At 37.1% G+C, this 18,590-nt stretch overlaps 2 protein-coding genes across 3 annotated transcripts in view; one reads left to right on the top strand and one right to left on the bottom strand.

The window, feature by feature from the left end:
- Positions 1-1,499: 1,499 nt before the first annotated feature.
- Positions 1,500-8,713, bottom strand: LOC135750630 (NLR family CARD domain-containing protein 3-like). Its single transcript, XM_065269559.2, has 6 exons — positions 7,110-8,713; positions 4,484-6,573; positions 4,203-4,376; positions 3,962-4,120; positions 3,356-3,402; positions 1,500-3,076 (listed from the first exon to the last, which is right to left on the bottom strand). Exons 2-6 carry the CDS (start codon positions 6,484-6,486, stop codon positions 2,529-2,531), a joined length of 2,931 nt encoding a protein of 976 aa, XP_065125631.1. The 5' UTR covers positions 6,487-6,573; positions 7,110-8,713; the 3' UTR covers positions 1,500-2,528.
- Positions 8,714-8,881: 168 nt separating this feature from the next.
- Positions 8,882-18,590, top strand: part of LOC135750626 (adhesion G protein-coupled receptor L1-like) — a 49,174-nt gene continuing 39,465 nt past the window's right edge. For both annotated transcript variants that reach the window (XM_065269549.2, XM_065269548.2), the window contains exon 1: positions 8,882-10,214. The gene's annotated coding sequence lies outside the window, so the exon portion shown is untranslated. The remainder of the gene's footprint in view (positions 10,215-18,590) is intronic.

Below are 18,590 nucleotides of genomic sequence, written 5' to 3'. Positions count from 1 at the left end.
AATAAAAGTCTTTTGTTTACATGCATACACGTTCGTTCGTTTTATTGTTTATCCTTATATAAGCGTATAAAATGCCGTATCCACACCAGGAAATAAAGCTTCACACAAAGATCGTTGAATTCGTGTTCTAATTGGCTACACGTTCTGTCTATCAATATTTTCCATGAAGTCACTGGAGGAACGCGCGAGTCAGATGACGTCACGATATTAGACAGCGCTGTTTGGATATTATGTATTATACTCCCACCTACTTGTACAATCAAGTTTGAGCGCTGGTTTTGAACGCGAGTGTGATCTCATATACAAGTGTTACGATGTAAATAGTCCTCAGATTGTATATTATAATCTATTACAAGACGTGCATCTGAAATCTGATATAAACAATGGAAAATATATCCATATTTCACGGATTATACGCATTTGTGGACAAAAATGGCCATTGGATGTACTTTGTTGGAGAGTTTTTATGGGTTATTCACACATCTGAAACAGACTGGATTCGATTCGCGTTCCTTATACCAGCACAAAGGTAAGGAGTCAGTTTATATTATGCATGTTGTTATCTGGACTTCTGTAATAAAATACTTTATTTATGATACTAGAGCAATTTAATCTCAAAACGGACACCATACACTGATGCTAAACCCTTAGACCTTTTAAACGATGTATAGTAGTGTTATTATTATTGTTGTTTGTACACAGTAGGCTATATATATATATATTATTAGTAGCATTAAAAAAACTGACGTCTTTCCGTCCGCGAACTAGTGCGCGTCGAGATGTTTTTAAGTAGCAAGGTCAATTACAATAATACTGCCTCTTAATCTGCACTATCCAACCATGACACTGCCATTTAGTGCAGAAAGAAAGAGAGAGAAAAATAATTGACAGCACAATTAAGTTTCAATTATAACAAACCACCATCATTGCGATCACTGTTTGCAGTTCATCCACTCATTTACATTTTTTTAAAGTTATGTTTTTTGGCCGTTTTTGCCTTTATTATTAACAGTGAATGAGGAAAAGACAGAAAATTACAGGGAGGATAGAGGGGTATGGGATCGGCATATGACCATGAGCCGGGAATTGAACTGTGGTCGCCGTAAGTGCAAAAGCACCACATGTCAGAGCGCTGCCCACTACACCATCAGCTCTGACTAAAAAACAGCACATTTTTGCTCAGGCCTACAAAGTGGCAATTTTAACATGCTAAAATTAATTATCTGTAAAGTATTTTGAGCTAAAACTTTACATATGTTCCCTGGGGAGACCAAACACTTATTTTACATCTTAGAAATATTTCATAATATGACCCTTTTAGGTGTAAATGTGGCAACAGCGAGATACAAAGACATCTTGCCAGATTCTCATGGCAGAATATTTTTAAAACATATTGTAACATCCAAGAAAAATGTCCAGACATTAATTTATAACAGAACTCTTGCTGAAGGCTTTATTCACACAAGCACCCATAGGCCAATGTTCACGCTTTACACAACGTGCGCAACCGCACCACAGAGAAAAAATCCTCTCCCCACATTACAACAAACACTCACAATTAAGCATGACACTGAAGAAAAGTATAGGAACTCTGTTTTAAACCTTACAAAACAGAGGTGTAATGAACAAACAAGAACATAACTTATAACATAACATACAAAGCAATTTTTTACTGTCAATGTTGATGTAGCAGAGAAAAATGTATGCAAAAAAATAATTTTACAGTACTAGTTGGAGACAGTGTCAGGTCTGTTATTTTGAGGATTACAAAAACACATTTAAAAAGTTAAACTACTGTACCCAATCTATCTCTGACATCATGAATCGGTCTATGAATCTCATCAATGGTGATGATCAACAAAAGAAAGCTTCATGCTGCAATGCATGCTGGGTATCATCATAGTACTAAACAAATTTATAACTCCCAGCATGCATTGCAGTTGATCGTTTTATATGAATTTGTTTGATGATTGTCACCATTGTTGAGATTTGTAGGATGAGTAATGATGTCTGAAGGTGTCAGCAATCTTTCTGTTTGTCTTGTCACAGTGTATTTACAAATCAAAACAATTATAAATGTCAAAAATGGATCAACATAATCATGTAAAGCAGCTTAATTTTATATAATCTTGACTTCTTCACAAAAAGCAAGTTTCAACTTAACTTTGAAACACATCTTTCTTTTCCATTGCACATGTATTTCTACATAAACACATACAAACACAAAAATAAGAAAAGAAAGATTTAACTTAGTGAATGTCATGAGTCAAGGACCCAACTAAAGCAAACACTGATCACAATAATGGCAATTTGTTGAAATCTCAATCTTTTTTCAATATTAATGGAGGGTGCAAACCTTATATTGAATCAATGCAGTTAACATTGACAAATCAACTGTTTTTAACATTGTTTCAATGGTTTGCATGCTATCTGGGTACTTGCTATACTGACAAATTAAATAGGCCATTTCTTTTTACAGAAGTACTTTTAAAAGACCACATGTGAACCCTAGTTTTTGTTACTATTTGCTAAGCTGCCTGCTCTGAATGATTGCTCACAATCTGACACAGAGATGCTCTGTAACGAATCGTAAATCCCGCATACAGAGGTTGTGTGAATGTTGTGTTGATTGTGTGTAAGTGTGTGAGTGTTTGTGTATCAGAGACACTGTAGAAGGACAGAGTGCCCGCTGACCAGTCCAGATAAACTCCTACTCTATTAGATGGAAGTGAAGGAGGAGGTATGTCTGTTTTCTTAGTATTGTGCCAGGTGGTAAATCCTTCATCAGTACAGAAAAGACACCAGGACTTTTCATCAAGCCCAAACAAACTTTTCACTGTTTTGCTGTTGATTTCTTTATATGTCACTGCTATACGAGTCCAGTTATCCCATTCAACTTCCCAGTAACAGCGTCCAGTCAAACTCTCTTTACACAGAACCTGCCAAATATCTTTAAATCTGTCTGGATGATCAGGATACGGCTGTGGATCATCAACATGTTTCACATTTCTGTTGTCCTTAGACAGTATGAGATGGTTGTATGCTGTGTTTGGATCCAGTGTGAGATCACAGGCATCTGAACACAAATTTAGAGCATTATAACAACTGTAAGATATTACAACATTGACTATAGCAGGGGTAGGCAAGTTCGGTCCTAGAGAGCCGCAGTCCTGCATATTTTAGCCTAAGCACTGATAATCTAACCTGATTTCTAATTCCTAAAGACATTGATTAGCTTGTTCAGGTGTGTTTGATTAGGGTTGTAACTAAACTCTGCAGGACTGCGGCTCTGTAGGACCGAACTTGCCTATACCCGGACTATAGTAAATGTGCACATGTGAGAATGAGGACTTACATTTTTTTAGTCCTGTTGAAATCCGGATAGGCTCTCCGTGATCCAAACTTAAAAACAAAATATAAATAAACACAATAGTAAACAGATATTTAAAGAATAAATCAAATTGTAGAGTACTTTAAATGCATTGTAAATTGCTTTGGATAAAGGTAATAAAAAAAAATGATTTCTCTCTGTACTAAATGGCAGTGCCATAGTTGGAAAGGGCGGATTAAGAGGGTGGTATTATTACAATTACCTAATTATCCAATGCTTGCAGAGAATGGTTTACCAAAACTAAGTTACTGGGTTGTTCTTTTTCACATTTTCTAGGTTGATAGAACCCAATTATAGCTCTAAAACATGGAAAAAGTCTGTTTTTTGTGTTATGGCCCCTTTAAAACACAATAGTCACAGGCCAAACTAAAGCAAACACTGATCACCATAATGTCAGTTTGTTGAAATGTACATATTTTTTAATATAAATGGAGGGTGCAAACTGGATATTGATTCAATGGGATTAACATTGAAAAATCAACAATTTTTTATATTTAACATTTAATGGTTACTTGCTAACTGGGTTAGGTCTTTAAAAAATGCAGTCATCATTAGTGTTTCAGTTCATACTTGAGTTTGTCCAGTGTACACTGAGAGAGCATCTGCCGTCCTGAGTGTTGTGGGTGATTGTAGCTCAGATCCAGCTCTCTCAGGTGTGATGATGGGTTTGAACTCAGAGCTGAAGCCAAATAACAACAACCTTCATCTGTCACCATACAACCTGATAATCTACAGAGAGATCACACATCAACATCAGTCAGTTCATCCTCTTTAGTTATAAATCAGTAAATCAGTATCTAGAGATAAATACCTCATTATCTCTAGTTTACAGTCTGGACTCTTGAGAGCATCAGAGATGAGCTTCACTCCTGAATCCTGCAGGTCATTGTTACTCAGGTCCAGATCTCTCACAGAGGAGTTTAAGGATTGAAGACATGAAGCCACAATTTCACCGGACTTGGCAGTGAGATTACAATCAGCAAGTCTAAAGAAAGTAAAAAAAGAATAAAATACCCATTTATTGACGCTTCCACAATATTGGCTTTATAAGAAGTAACATGTAGAAATAAATGTACAATATAAAACTCTCACATAGCTCGTGTGCAGTTGCTGACAGCTGGTATGAGTCTTCTTCTTCCCTCCTCTGTTGTGTTGTATTTCTTCAGATTCAGCTCATCCAGCACCTCCTCTGACATCTGAAGCATGTAGGCTATTGCTGAACAGTGAGCAGCAGAGAGTTTCTTCTCTGAGTGTTTGTCTGATCTCACAAACTCCTCAATCTCTCTGTACAGAGTCTGATCATTCACTTCAAGAAGACACAGAAACAGATTGATGGATCTTTCAGCTGAGAGACCCTGTTCATGCTTGATTTTGTCTTTGATATATGTAATAGTTTCCCTGATTGTTTCTGAGGTGTCCACCGTGTGTGTCAGTAGATCCTGTAAGAGTCTCTGATTGGACTCCAGTGAGATGCCCAGCAGGAATCGCAGGAAAAGATCCAGATGTCCATTTTCACTCTGAAGAGCTTTATCTATGGTCTTTCTGTGCAGACTATGAACAACATCAAGAAACTTTATTGTGTCGACATTTTTTATGACATAATAGTAAAACGCATAAAATGCAGCCAGAAACTCCTGAAAGCTGAGATGTATGAAGCAGTAGATTTTCCTCTGATGCATCACAGATTCCTCCTTAAAGATCTCAGTACAAATCCCAGAATACACTGAGGCGTCAGTGATGTCTATGCCAGACTCTCTCAGCTCCTCCTCATAAAACATCACATTACCCTTCATCAGCTGTTTGAAAGCCAGTTCAGACAGTTTGACAATCACTTCTCTGTTGGACTGCAGGAGTTTCTCTGGATCTCTCTCATCATACTTCTCATTCTTCATATTCATCTGAATCAGCAGGAAGTGGATGTACATTTCAGTCAGAGTTTTAGGGATTTCTGTTCTCTCATTGTCTTGTTTCAGGATGTTTTGAAGCACAGTGGATGAGATCCAACAGAAGACTGGTATGTGACACATGATGTGGAGACTTCTTGATCTTCTGACGTGTGAGATGATTCTGCTGGCTTGATGTTCATCACTGATTCTCTTCCTGAAATATTCCTCCTTCTGATCGTCATTGAATCCCTGTATTTCTGTGAGACGGTTGATGTATTTAGATGGGATCTGATTGGCTGCTGCTGGTCTGGAGGTGATCCAGATGAAAGCAGAAGGAAGCAGATCTCCTTTTATGAAGTTTGCTATCAACACAGGCACTGATGAAGTCTCAGTCACCTCAGAAACTTTCTTAGCATCTGAAAACATCAGTGTCATTCTGTTTTCATCCAGACCATCAAAGATGAACACAACTTTACACTCATCATAAATCTTTGAGTCCAGATCTTGAAGTTCAGGATAAAAGTCAAGCAGAAGTTTGTGAAGACTGTACTGATCATCTTGAATCAAGTTCAGCTCTCGAAACGGAAGCACAAACATGAAATCTACATCCTGATTGGCCGTTCCTTCTGCCCAATCCAGAATGAACTTCTGTACAGAGACGGTTTTTCCAATTCCAGCGATGCCTTTAGTAAGAACGCTCTTGATTTTGTCTTTCCTCTCTCTTCTTTTCTCAGTTTTATATTCTGGTTCAGGTAAGGGTTTAAAGATGTCATTGCAGTAGATTGTTGTGTCTTGTAAGTGTTGTGTTCTGGTGTTTTTCTCCATGTGTAAAACCTCATGTTCTTCATTCACTCCTTCACTCTCTCCCTCTATGATGTACAGTTGTGTGTAAATCCTCTTCAGGTGAGTTTGATTCTCTTGGAGTTTAATTGCCTCAAATAAACTCTCATACTTGTTCTTCATGATGGTTTTGTGTTGATCTTTGACTCTCTGCAGAACATCATCTACTGGTTCATGAGAATGCTGATGAAGGTCTTCAGTCTCCTCCAGCAGGTTTGGTTCTGTGCAGAGCTGCCTGAGGTCAGAGGTCATTGCTTTATCACTGAGATTAGGGGGAACTAGATGCATTGATTCATTACTCTTCATAGACACACAACTGAGCACTGAAGATGTTTCTGTGTCCTCCTTCATCTTTATATCAAGACTCATTTTTAAAGTGGTGCCCCTCCTCACTCTTCATACAGAGTTCAGTTTTAGATGCTGTGTTTCTCTTCTTTATCTCTGTAACTATTACACCTGCACATAAACAGTTAACTTTAAACATGTACATATAGCAGATATACTCATTTGGATTCCATCTGTACATTGATGTGAAATAGAATATTTGTGTTTATAGTGATGACTTTGCTGCAGAAATAGACCTTGCTGAGTTTTTATATCCTATTTGTACATAAATTCAGTGTCACCCACAGAAATTGTTGACCAAACACAAATACATATATGTTTAATCAACAAAGAATGCACATACATTACAGACAAAAAAAGATTTGAGATTAAAAAGCTCTAATTGTGACTGACAGCTACTTTTCTCCTTCACCAACACAACTGCATTTGTCTGATTTTTAAAGTTAGAATTTGTACAGCTACTCAGCCAGACTCTTATTATTTTATCAAGGAAAGTAAATCTCATTATTACCACTGATGTGGGATTTTTATATACTTTCCAGTAAACTGTCACAAGAAAAATTAAGCAATTACAACATATAACTATAATATCTAAGGCATACTGTATATGTTACAATTAATATCATTATAAAGATCACAAAACTTACCAAGAAATATGTATCTGCTGTATAATATTATAAATGTGCATCCCGTAAGAAAGACTTGATGCTGAGTGTCAGTTCACTTTTTAGAATTAACTAATCCAATCTGTTTTGAGTTACTTACTGCATAAAGACCTGCCTAACAAGCTGATTTACCTGAAATAGATATTTACAGTATATGTATTTACTGTACACACATCTTCGCTTTGTGTCATTAGACTCATCCACATCTAATGACATGACAACACATCCTAACATAACCCTTTATAAACTCACCACTATTGCAAATGTTGGTTTCTCATCCGTCCCGCATTCAGTTTTGTAAGAAGAATTTGTCTGAAACTCTGAGTTTTATCTGTCACGATTCAAGAGCGACGTTTATCCGCTTTTACTTATGTTATAATAAATTATCTGTGTGGGGTATTTTGAGCTAAACTTCACATAGGCACTCTGTGGACACAAAAGATTTATTTTACATCTTAAAAAATCTCATAATATGACCCCTTTAAAATGTCTGTATATCAGTCCATAAAAAATAATTCACTCCATCTCAGTTTACCGTTTTACACTACATGAGAAATGCACAGCAATAACAGAACAATCTGCTCCGAGCCACCTGAGGATGCGATCATGATCTGCGCCACTAGAGGGAGATGTTCACATATAGTTTTAGTGGGAGAGACGAGCCAGTAAATCTGATTCCTCGACAAACAGCGCCATCTAGAGGTGAATGTGTTTAGTGAGAAACACCTGCGGGATTATTGAGGCTACACTTGTCTATAATAATTTTAGGTATGTAATCAATTTATTCTCACAACAATTAATTCAAATATAACTTAAGTCTCATCACACAGTAGCAATAATAGGTAGCATTAAACAACAACACAGGTCAAAAGTTTGGAAACATTTACTAATTTTAGATAGTTTCCACATTTCAGAATAATAACTCATCAAAACTATAAAACAACACAAATGTAACTGTGGGAATTATGTTTTGATTTAAAAAACCCAAAATAATTCATGAGTCTGTTATATTTTGTCCCTTTTGTCTTTCCCTATAATTTGCAGTTTTACAATTTTATAAAGCAGCTTTTCGAGGTTTCCCCGAGATGAATTTTAAATAATAGAAGGAGTTCATTACATTTCCATAAGACTTTGCATTCTCTCATAATCTCTCTCAATAATCTATCTGTGTATAACATGAAAGGTTAGCATAAAGGTCCCAGTGGCAAATGTGAAGTTATCCAGAAGGGAAATTACCTCACAAAAAAATCTAAAGTTGGTGTGCATTTGCATTGTGATGCTGTGGTTGATACATATTGATACACGGATTCTATTTAAGTGACCAAGGCTATATGCAAATGATTGTTAACATGCAAAAATACGATCATCCAGTCGATCACTGGGACATTGGAAGAATTTTAGAGAGATTTGCATGAATGTAATGCAGCCTTCCTCACGCAAATGATAAACGATGACAATGGAATTATTTTTGAGCCCTGTGATATTGCTCATCCTTACCTTAGTAAAACTGCCAGTAAAATATTGATATGCACGCTTTCATTCACGTTCCCTTTGATCTATCTATCTATCTATCTATCTATCTATCTATCTATCTATCTATCTATCTATCTACCTATCTATCCCTATGATATATACAAATTATATTTATACAAATTATATTTAGAGAGAGGGAGAGAGATTGAGAGAGAGAGAGAGAGAGAGAGAGAGAGAGACTCCTGGTCACGCCTGCCGCATCCAGCGCAAAGGGGAATAGCATTTCTTCCCCGACAGGAACCGGCACGGATCCACAATGAACTGATTTTGCTTATTTTTTATCAAAACGCCGAGGGCCATGTTTTTCGTTCTCGACGCATAGCGTCGTCGCCTTGTGTCTCTGCTGTATGCAGCGGCGGGATCGACGACAGCCGCATCTTCCATATTGATCTGTTGATATCTGCTGGGATCTTCTGCATCTGGAAAAGCCTTCCCCATCGCGCTCCTTTATTGCCTCCGTAACATCTGGCCGCGATCACGAGCTCTTCTGTTCTGAGCTCCACCGATTGAGTGATTATAAAAACAAAGAATTCGTCGCCCTGTAACCTGGTGACTGTGGATGCTAACGTAGCGTTATCTTATTTAATATAAACGCCAAAAAAAAATCGCGTAATAAGTGTGCTATTTATTCATCAGCCATCGTTCTGCGCAGGCCGTGCTTTTCATCACGGTTGTCCACGAGGGGTTTCTACGTTTATTATCGGGGATGTTGTTGATCATTCGTTTTATTTGTTACGGATGAAAGCCGTTGTTATCGCTGTTCGATTCATGTGGACGGGGTGAGGCGTCGAATAGATTTTCTGCGTCCGCATCCATTGACGCGCATTATTTTACCTCAGCTCAGTCTTCTAGTAATTTGTTAACACTGGTTTTGATTTTCCATGAAAATTACCAGTGCATCAGAAAAGAATCAGCCCTGGATGTGTTGCCGTGGATGGGGAGCGGCGCCAGGAAGGATTTTATGACGCAAATATTTTTACCTCATCTCATTTTTATCTTCACGTTGTTGCAGTTATTATTTTAATTTTCAGTTTTCGAAATCGACATCCCCGTCCATCAGAAGAAGCTCATTCTCACCTCGTCGTCTTATTGCAATACCCTTGACGATCAACAGTTCATCTCTTGAAGGCGACATGCCTCTAAATCAGCACCATTGATCCAGAGCGGTTCGGCATAATCGAACCGAATTATTTCTGTTCCGCTCATGATGACTAATAAACCGAATCATTTCTTATCTACAGTAATGGATGCTTAATTGTAATTTTGTCTTATTGACAATATCAGGAGACTGTGTTCATACTGGATAATTCCGTCTTCCGATTTTTATTTATTCATACTACTGTATGCGTTACACTCCAGCGACGATCTTTAGGTGGATTTTTTTTATCGGAATATTATGTTAGGCCCTTTATTCGTCTGGAAGATGGCAGCTGATTAAATTTTAATCTTGATGCATTCTGGCGACACGGGAGGAAAAGAGGAGAGAAGATTGAATCGGGAAGGAGTGGAGAGAAAAGAGGAGAGAATGTAGGTTGGATACGGCAAAAGCATAAGGTAAGAATGAACGGCGTGTGTTCAGTAACAGCTTCTCTGTATCTGTTACACACATAGATGCGCATGTATTAGCAGACATTGTGAATATAGATGCTACACAACGTGGGCGCATGCACACAGCACGTACAGAATTATTCTGAACACACACATCCACATACAGTACATGTTCTAGTCGTTTATCATTAAATTGAGTTACAGGCCAAAGGCTAGCCGAGTGATGCTGCGCGTGAGCGGTGTTTAAATGTGCTGGCGCCAGTGTCTGCTGGTGCATTCTGACACACCACCATCTCTCCCCACCCAACACCATCTCGCATCGTTCTTTCATGCATTTAGATAAGTGTATGTGTATTGGCCTAGCTACACAACAAAATGATCCCAATAAGTCAGTTAAATCAGAAAAATCCTGTATTTGTGGATAACCCCGTTTGCAAACATTAAATGTTTTATTCGGAATACCGTCCTTTTGCTACACTGACAAAATTGGAGTAGGATTTACTTGACAAATTTCACTCAGAAAAGGCTATTAAATATAAAGAAATTGTCAGGTAAAGGCTAAACACAATTATATGGAAATAATTTACATAGGAATTTAAGTAATGTATTTGGGAAGCAAACATCAAGAATCAGAGTATAAATCTCAACAATGGTGACAAGAAAATTATTTATCCATGCCACCATACATGCTGGGAGTCCTGGATGACATGTAATTTGTTAAGATCATCGCCTAATTTAATGATTGCATTACCCGGACAAGAGTCCAACTAATATAAACACTGATCCCCATAATGGTGATTTTAAATAAAACAAAAAAACTAGACACTTTCTATGCTGGCAGAACGTTTTTGGGAACATTGGGAACTTTCAAGGAACATTCTTATAGCTTTTCTCTGTTAAGTAGTCATGCACATCTATTATCTGGGTTAGGACTTATCTTTTACTTGCGTTTGTCGTTTTTCCCCACCAATACATTTGGATGACAAAACACAAGTTAATATTACTTGAGCAATCTCATTTAAAATTATGAATGTATTTGAACACAAATAATTATAAATAAACTGCCAGTAAGTCATTGAAATAAACATGACGTTTTAAAGTAGAAATATACTTAGATAATGCTAACTTTCTTAACAAATTAAAAAAAAATTACTTTTACAGTGTAATATTTTTTATTTTTTTAAAGAAAAAGTCTGTTATGTCTTCATTTTAATATGTATGTTGACGTGTTTATAATGGAACAGATAATAAATGGTGGCTGAATAAGCAATACCTGATTTGAAAATAGTGATAAATAACTACAGTTATAATTTCATTCAAGTATTCTTTGTCTTTCTGCTTTTGCAGCCAAGCAGTCATACAATAGGTTTTCTTCTTGGTAGAGACAGAAAGAAAAAAGTTCTAAGAACTTTTCTTGAAAGTTTCCAATGTTCCCAAAAACGTTATGCCGACATCGTAAGTGTCCATCATAAGTTTGTCTCATATTTTCCAACTAAAACAAACACTGATCACCATAATGGCGACTTTAAATGAAACCAAACATCAATGGCTTAGCCTAATTGTGAATTGTGTTTTCTACAGCAATATTTTTAACGAAATTCAGAAACATTGTTTTATTACCGTAAAAAATTATAAAATGCAATGTTTCTCTATCATTTACATAACAAGCAAAAAAGTTAATATAGAAAACAGTTGTTTTAAACATTGTGTGATAATTAAAACATGATATTGTCATAAAGTTTGAAATGGTGAAGTGTAAAGTTTCTCTAACGTTCAGACAACCAAGAAACATTCTTAAAACTTTTAAAAAACTGGACACTTTTTGTGTTGGCAGAATGTTTTGGGGAACGTTGAAAACGTTCAAGGAACGTTCCTAGAACTTTTCTCTTTTAGCTGGGAAGCCTCTGCTACTAGATGGCATAAGTACACAACTCTGCTTCCAAAAGGATCTTTCTCTATTGACAGTTATTGAAATGTACACAAACTTAATGAAATTATATATAAGGGGTGGATTTAAATGTCAAATTTGCACCCGTGAAGGCTATACTTTAGCAGGGGATGCCAGATAAAGAGAAAGTGACATTGTTTTTATTACTCCCTTTGCCAAGGGTATTCCAAACGGCTATCCCAATTGCCCCTCTCCCTCTAGAGATCCCACTTTAGGGACTCTGTCCTATTAAGTGAGTAGGACATAAGGATGCTCACTTCTGATTGAAATTTGCCCAAATGTTTTAAAAATCATGAATTAGATTTATATTTGTCACTGTCTGCTGCAGTGGTCATTAGTAAAGTGTTTGATATATTCATATAGTGCCATCAGCCAATCACGCTGTCATGATGTCATATTCTTGTGGCTCCAGTGTGTTTAGTCACATAGTCACGATATTTATGGCTTATGTGGTTGGCTTTAAATGGAAACCTGTCGCTAAAACTGAACACCTTTGGGGTGGTGTACCAACTGAGCAACTGGTATTATTCTTGGTATTATAGACCTAACATGTAACTGGTTGCATGTTGTAGTGTTTCGTTATGATATTCCTGCTCTCATTGTGCATGTAGCTTTATTTTGTATGATCCAGATTTTTCTTGTTAAATATTGATTGAGATGTAAATTAGGTTACAGTGTTTGGTATGACTGCACAGATTGAGCAGAGCACATTGCGATGTTTTTGATTATTATCCAGATCATATTAAAGGTGACATAGAATGATTGAATGGAGTATTTATCCTTGTTCTGTGATGTGACATGTAGACAAAAAAAGTTTTGTTTGGGTCTGTAATGCCTTAGAAGCTTCCTAAAAACCTCTCTCAGATAGCTCTATTAGGGTGGGGAGTTTTAAACAAGTGGTTTTGCACCTATTTGGCTCCCCCTACTGGTTTAACTTGCAATCTCATTACTGATTGGCTGACTTTGCTGCCACTCAAAAAATGTAGCCAATTATTTTAAAGTGGAGGGGCAGTTAGATGTCTGTGATGTCTTAAAGGGGTCATATGATGAAAATGTTAGCATTGCCACTTTGTAGGTGTGAGCAAAAATAGGTCATTGAAATTTGGCTTTCATTATGATGTCATAAGGATATCTTATTAGAATAATACCGCCTCCTTAATGTGAACTCTCCAACCACTGCACTGCCGTTTAGTGCAGAGAGAAAGAAAGAGAAAGGAAGGACTTGACAGCACAATAGAGTTTGAATTACAACAAACCACCATCATTGTGATTAGTATCTGCACTTCAGCCGCTCATTTGCATTTTAAAAAACACACCCAAAACGACACATTTTTGGACTTGACAGCACAATAGAGTTTCAATTACAACAAACCACCATCATTGTGATCAGTGTTTGCACTTCATCCGCTCATTTGCATTTTAAAAAACACACCCAAAACGACACATTTTTGCTCAAACCTACAAAGTGGCAATGCTAACATTTTCATCATATGACCCCTTTAAGCATCAGTTTTTCAGATTGGGCCGTATTCTGGCTGACATTTCTAAAAGAGGAATTTCTATGAGACTGAGATGTTTAGCATGTTTAGCACTTTTTGTATGTTTGTGAATTTGGGTAGACTACCATTATTCAACAAAGACAAGGTAAAAATGGTTTTTCATTCTCTGTCCCCTTTAAGGTTTTTTTTTCTGGCTGCTGATACTAATGGACTAAACCCACTTTAATTTTTTAAATTTTAGCATGGCACTTTCTGCATTTTCCAGGTTTTGATTTTCCTCTTTGTGCATTTGTCAGTGTTGTGTAGAGCATTGATGAGTGTGGTGTGTTTGTTTATAGCGACAATTCGGAAAGAGGAGTTTTCTCGGCATGAGGGTGAATTATAGCAATTACTCTACCCTGATCATTACACACAAACTAACAGTCGGTGTTTGTGCAATAAGGATTTTGGAAGCTCTCCAGATGAACAACTCTGTTGGGTTTAATTCCTCAAAACTATAGAGAAGTGAAAAAACACTGGTTTTAATCGCAACATTAAATTTCAGCCACTAACACAGAGCCTTATGAAAGATAGACAATACCACAAAAATCATATTCTGTTTTGCTGATATGGATAGTAGTTACTGTGTTTAATAATTAACCTAAATAATCAAGTAAGCATTTTGAAAAATGTAACATTATGTAAACCTTTCTGCACAATTCTAGGTCACTAATCAAATTTAAGCAAATGTTTGTCATTGACCATGTAAAGTCCTTCATACAAGAGGTCAGATCTACTTTGTTCCACTGAAGCACACAAGTTTCTAGAGCATTCTCATATCCAATTGGAGAACATGGACCAACAATTTTTGTTTAAATATTAAGATAATTTTCAGTGTTTCTATAAATCATCTTGTCTGTTGATAATGTAATTTGTAATGCAGAAAAAAAATCACTAGTAAGGATTTTAGACCCCTGTAGTACATGTATTCAGCTTGGGAATAATCCTTAATATAAAATAAGTAGCATAGCAATATTTCTAATGTTGTAATGCTTTATAATATGTTGGTCAGGCTGTACCGTATGTGCATGATGTTTTGGTGTTTTTTAGACTTGGTGTTTGAGCTTTAAATGTATGTCTGTGGGCGTGGCAGTCTGCCGTGTTTGCCTCTACTAAAGTAAGTGTTATTTGCATAAGTCACTTTTCCATCAGGGAATCATGGGTAAGAGTGTGTGTGGTACAGAAGCTCATAAGGAAACTGAGACAGGTGCAGGAGTATCATTCTGTCATCTTAACTTTAAATGACCTAAATGCGTTGTCACATGTCAGAATTGCATTCATGAACTCTGTCCTAAACCTCAAAGAACTGCTTATAGGAGCTGTATTGTAAAGTCTGTAGTCAAAAATGTTCTCATTTTCCTTGCATCACCTTGGACTATAGATATATGTAAATAGATGCTACATTCGGCAGTTTCAGACACATAACTGCCATATAAGTTTGGTTTCACACAATGCATACATGAACTGTGCGTGTGCAGCACTGATCTTTTAGTGCTGATATTGACAGGTTACAGCACTCACGCTGCCTGTGGCATCCAAACATAATGGATGGTTTCTCAAATGCGAGGATGCATCATTTTCTTCCTAGTACAGTCCTTTTGACAGTTCAAGGTTTGAGTCCAACAACTTTAAACACAAGAATAAGAATAAGGTCAAATAAGTGTCCACGGTAATGTAATAACAGTCCCCGCCCCCATGGTCTTGTCATGAACATTTTTAAGTTAGAAGTTGAAGGTAATGCAAGTATCACCACAAAAAAAGTTATTACAACTTTCCATTAATTCAGTACTGTAAACGAGAATCATATATCAACTGTTTTTGGTCTACCAGTTTTATACAGAATTTACAGTTTAACATTGTAATTAATTTAAATACAGTTCATGCATCCTTCAAAAGTGGCTCAATGAAGAGCATAAAACAGAGACTGCCTTCGAAGCATCCTTCAGATTAAGATGTCCTTCAAAGATGTGTGATGACATGGCAGCCAAAATGTGATATGTCAACTGTGATATGTTTGGTTACGTTTTCATGATTTTAAACCGCGATAATGACTCCAGTTTTATGGAGAAAATACTCAGCAATGGTGTTAAATTATGAATTTGCACATGCCTTGTCTTAAAGGGACACTCCACTTTTTTTGAAAATATGTTTATTTTCCACCTCCCCTAAAGTAAAACATTTGATTTTTAATCCATTCAGCCAATCTTTGGGTCTGGCGCTACCACTTTTAGCATATCTTAGCACAATCCATTGAATCTGATTAGACCATTTGCATTGCGCTAAAATATAACCAAAGAGTGTCAATATTTTTCCTATTTAAAACTTGACTCTTCTGTAGTTACACTGTGTACTACTAAGACCGACGGAAAATTTAAAGTTGCGATATTCTAGGCAGATATGGCTATTCTATGCCGAGTGCTATTTTCAGTTGTTGATGTTGAGTATTTTACATCAGTCACTTATGAGGCTTTACAGGTATCTCTGTTAGGATATTGACTTAGTAGTTAACAGCCTATGTACCTAAAAAACAGCCAATGACAAAGCCAAAGCGCTGAGTGTTGAGGTTTACGTCTAGCTAGTTGGTTGCAGGTGGGGGGTTTTTGTAGGCAGATTCATTTTAAATTAAAAAATCTAATTTTAAAGATTTGAGTGGAGAAAGTTGTGTAGTGAAGGATGAATCATGATTTTGGTTCATAACATGCATACATATTTGACAATGCAGCAATAGACCAATCACAGTTAAATATTCCAGAGAGTCGTGCACTAAAGCGTTATTGTATTAAATTAAATGGTTTGAGAGCAGTAATGAATGAGGTGTGGGTTTGTCAGGTAGGTTGCAGAGAGGCCCGAGGCTGGATTTAAGAGCAGGGTAAGATAAATTGTCTGATTCTGTCTCCTGGGATCAGGGAATATTTTTACTGCACCGTCTATAGAGACCGAGGCCGCAGGGCTTTCACAACACTATGTGTATGTGTGATGGTTACTGTGAACTCAGACATGGATCATAGCAGGAGAAAAGTATCCAGACAGCAAAGCCGACCACAAACAAAGAGAAAAACCGAATGAGCGAAACTGTGAGAGAGATCTCAGTTGCCGCTGCAGCCCTTATTGCAGCGTTGCTATGGTGACAGTGTAGAGAGACTGGGCACCGACCGATCGATGTGTGTGTGTGTGTGTGTGTGAGTCTGTCTGGAGGGATCTTGGATTACTGATCCTTAAAAAATTATTTTTCCAGAGTCACATAAACAGACCCACACAGACTGTAGTAGGTGGTTTGGAGCGAAGTATTACTGCAGAACCAGCCTGAGCAGGTGCTAGATACACTGGATATGAATCTATGAAACATAATAATTTAGGCTTGCTAAAAAATACTGAGCGCTATTTTCCAGTAGCAATTAACGATGTGTTACAGGGTGCGATTTGTGAAAAAAACAGAGGGGGGGATGTTTTCAGAGGCGTCGATTTCGGCGACGGTGGGTACTCACCATATTTCGTCATGAGTTATTTTGAACCCACCACTAGTTTTTACTTTTTTGACTGTTTTCAGTGGTTATGAAGAGCAATATGAGAGAAAAATTTGGTAATCATTGTCCGACCTAACAAAAATCCATTATAATATATTTTTTTTATATATATTTCTAATTAAAATATTTCTAATATTCAGAAATGCGCTCTCCGCTCACGAGCTCTGATCGGAACAAACCCGAACCTCACTGTCTGCTGAACTTGCGCAGAAACATCAAAATAACCAGCTTTTTAAAATGGTTTTAAACTAAACATTTAGACTATTTTAGCGCAAATTATGAGCTTATTGACGATTTTTTATCATTCTTGACATAATGCGTCTGTTCACAGCACATTTCAAAACATTTTAATTCATAAAAATAAATCATGAGAACATTAACTTCATCACTGCATTTGCAGGAATTGTAAAAAAATTCTTAACTCATGAAGCAGCCTAACGCAATATTTTTACACTAATAGTTTATCTTTCCCCACACATATGAACTGTGATCATGCACAACGAAAAAACACGCAAGAATTAAATCTTGAATGGCAAAACTGTATGGCACAACGTAGTGTCAACTTAAACATATATGAACAATGTATTGATTGCAAAGTTAAACCATTACAGTAGAAACAGTTTTACTGCTGCTTTTAAAGTAATAACATTAACTTTACACCGCAATGCTGAGCTACAGTGAAATGATAGAAAAGACAGATGCATTATGTCAATTAGCCTCATTTGCGCAAACTGGACGCGCCCGCGCCTCGCTAAACGCCTCATCTGCATTTATCATGTGTCACTTCTGCCATTCTCAGTGGTGTGACTGGGACACTTACTCTGCTTGTCATCATAAACAGATTATCAGATTGTGATGTTTATTCTCGCTTTATTAATATGCGGATGAATATGCTGCCTTCCATCGTTTCGACACACAGCTCCATAACCATCTCGCATGTGTTGATAGGCTTTTACTCGTGAGGTGTAACCGGGTCTGTAACCAATCAGGTAGCGCCGTGGGTGGGACATTGAGCAAGTCTTCAGAGTGGTGAATACAGAGAGGCTGCGCGGCAGCTGTATCAGAGCCAGCCAAAGCAGCGCATTTTAAAACAAAATTGACTTTATCCAAACCACGGATCCGTGATAAGTTTTGTGATCCGTCTCGCCACTAGTGTAGTAGCACTGATCACTTTGAGGGGGGGATAAATTTATCCCCACCGGGGATAAAAATTATTAAGCAGAGGCAGGGATACATTGACCAGAAAGGGGGAAATCCCACGCATCCCCCCCAGCAAATCGCACCCTGGTTATAGCCACCCACAGAAAGCGGTTAATCAAATATTATGTCAAATAAATGTTTGTTTACAGTTTCTTGTAGTCGTTGCTGCAGT

Source organism: Paramisgurnus dabryanus, chromosome 4 (genome assembly GCF_030506205.2).
Source record: "Paramisgurnus dabryanus chromosome 4, PD_genome_1.1, whole genome shotgun sequence".
Lineage (NCBI taxonomy): Eukaryota > Metazoa > Chordata > Actinopteri > Cypriniformes > Cobitidae > Paramisgurnus > Paramisgurnus dabryanus.
This window is presented reverse-complemented; position numbering and strand designations above follow the sequence as displayed.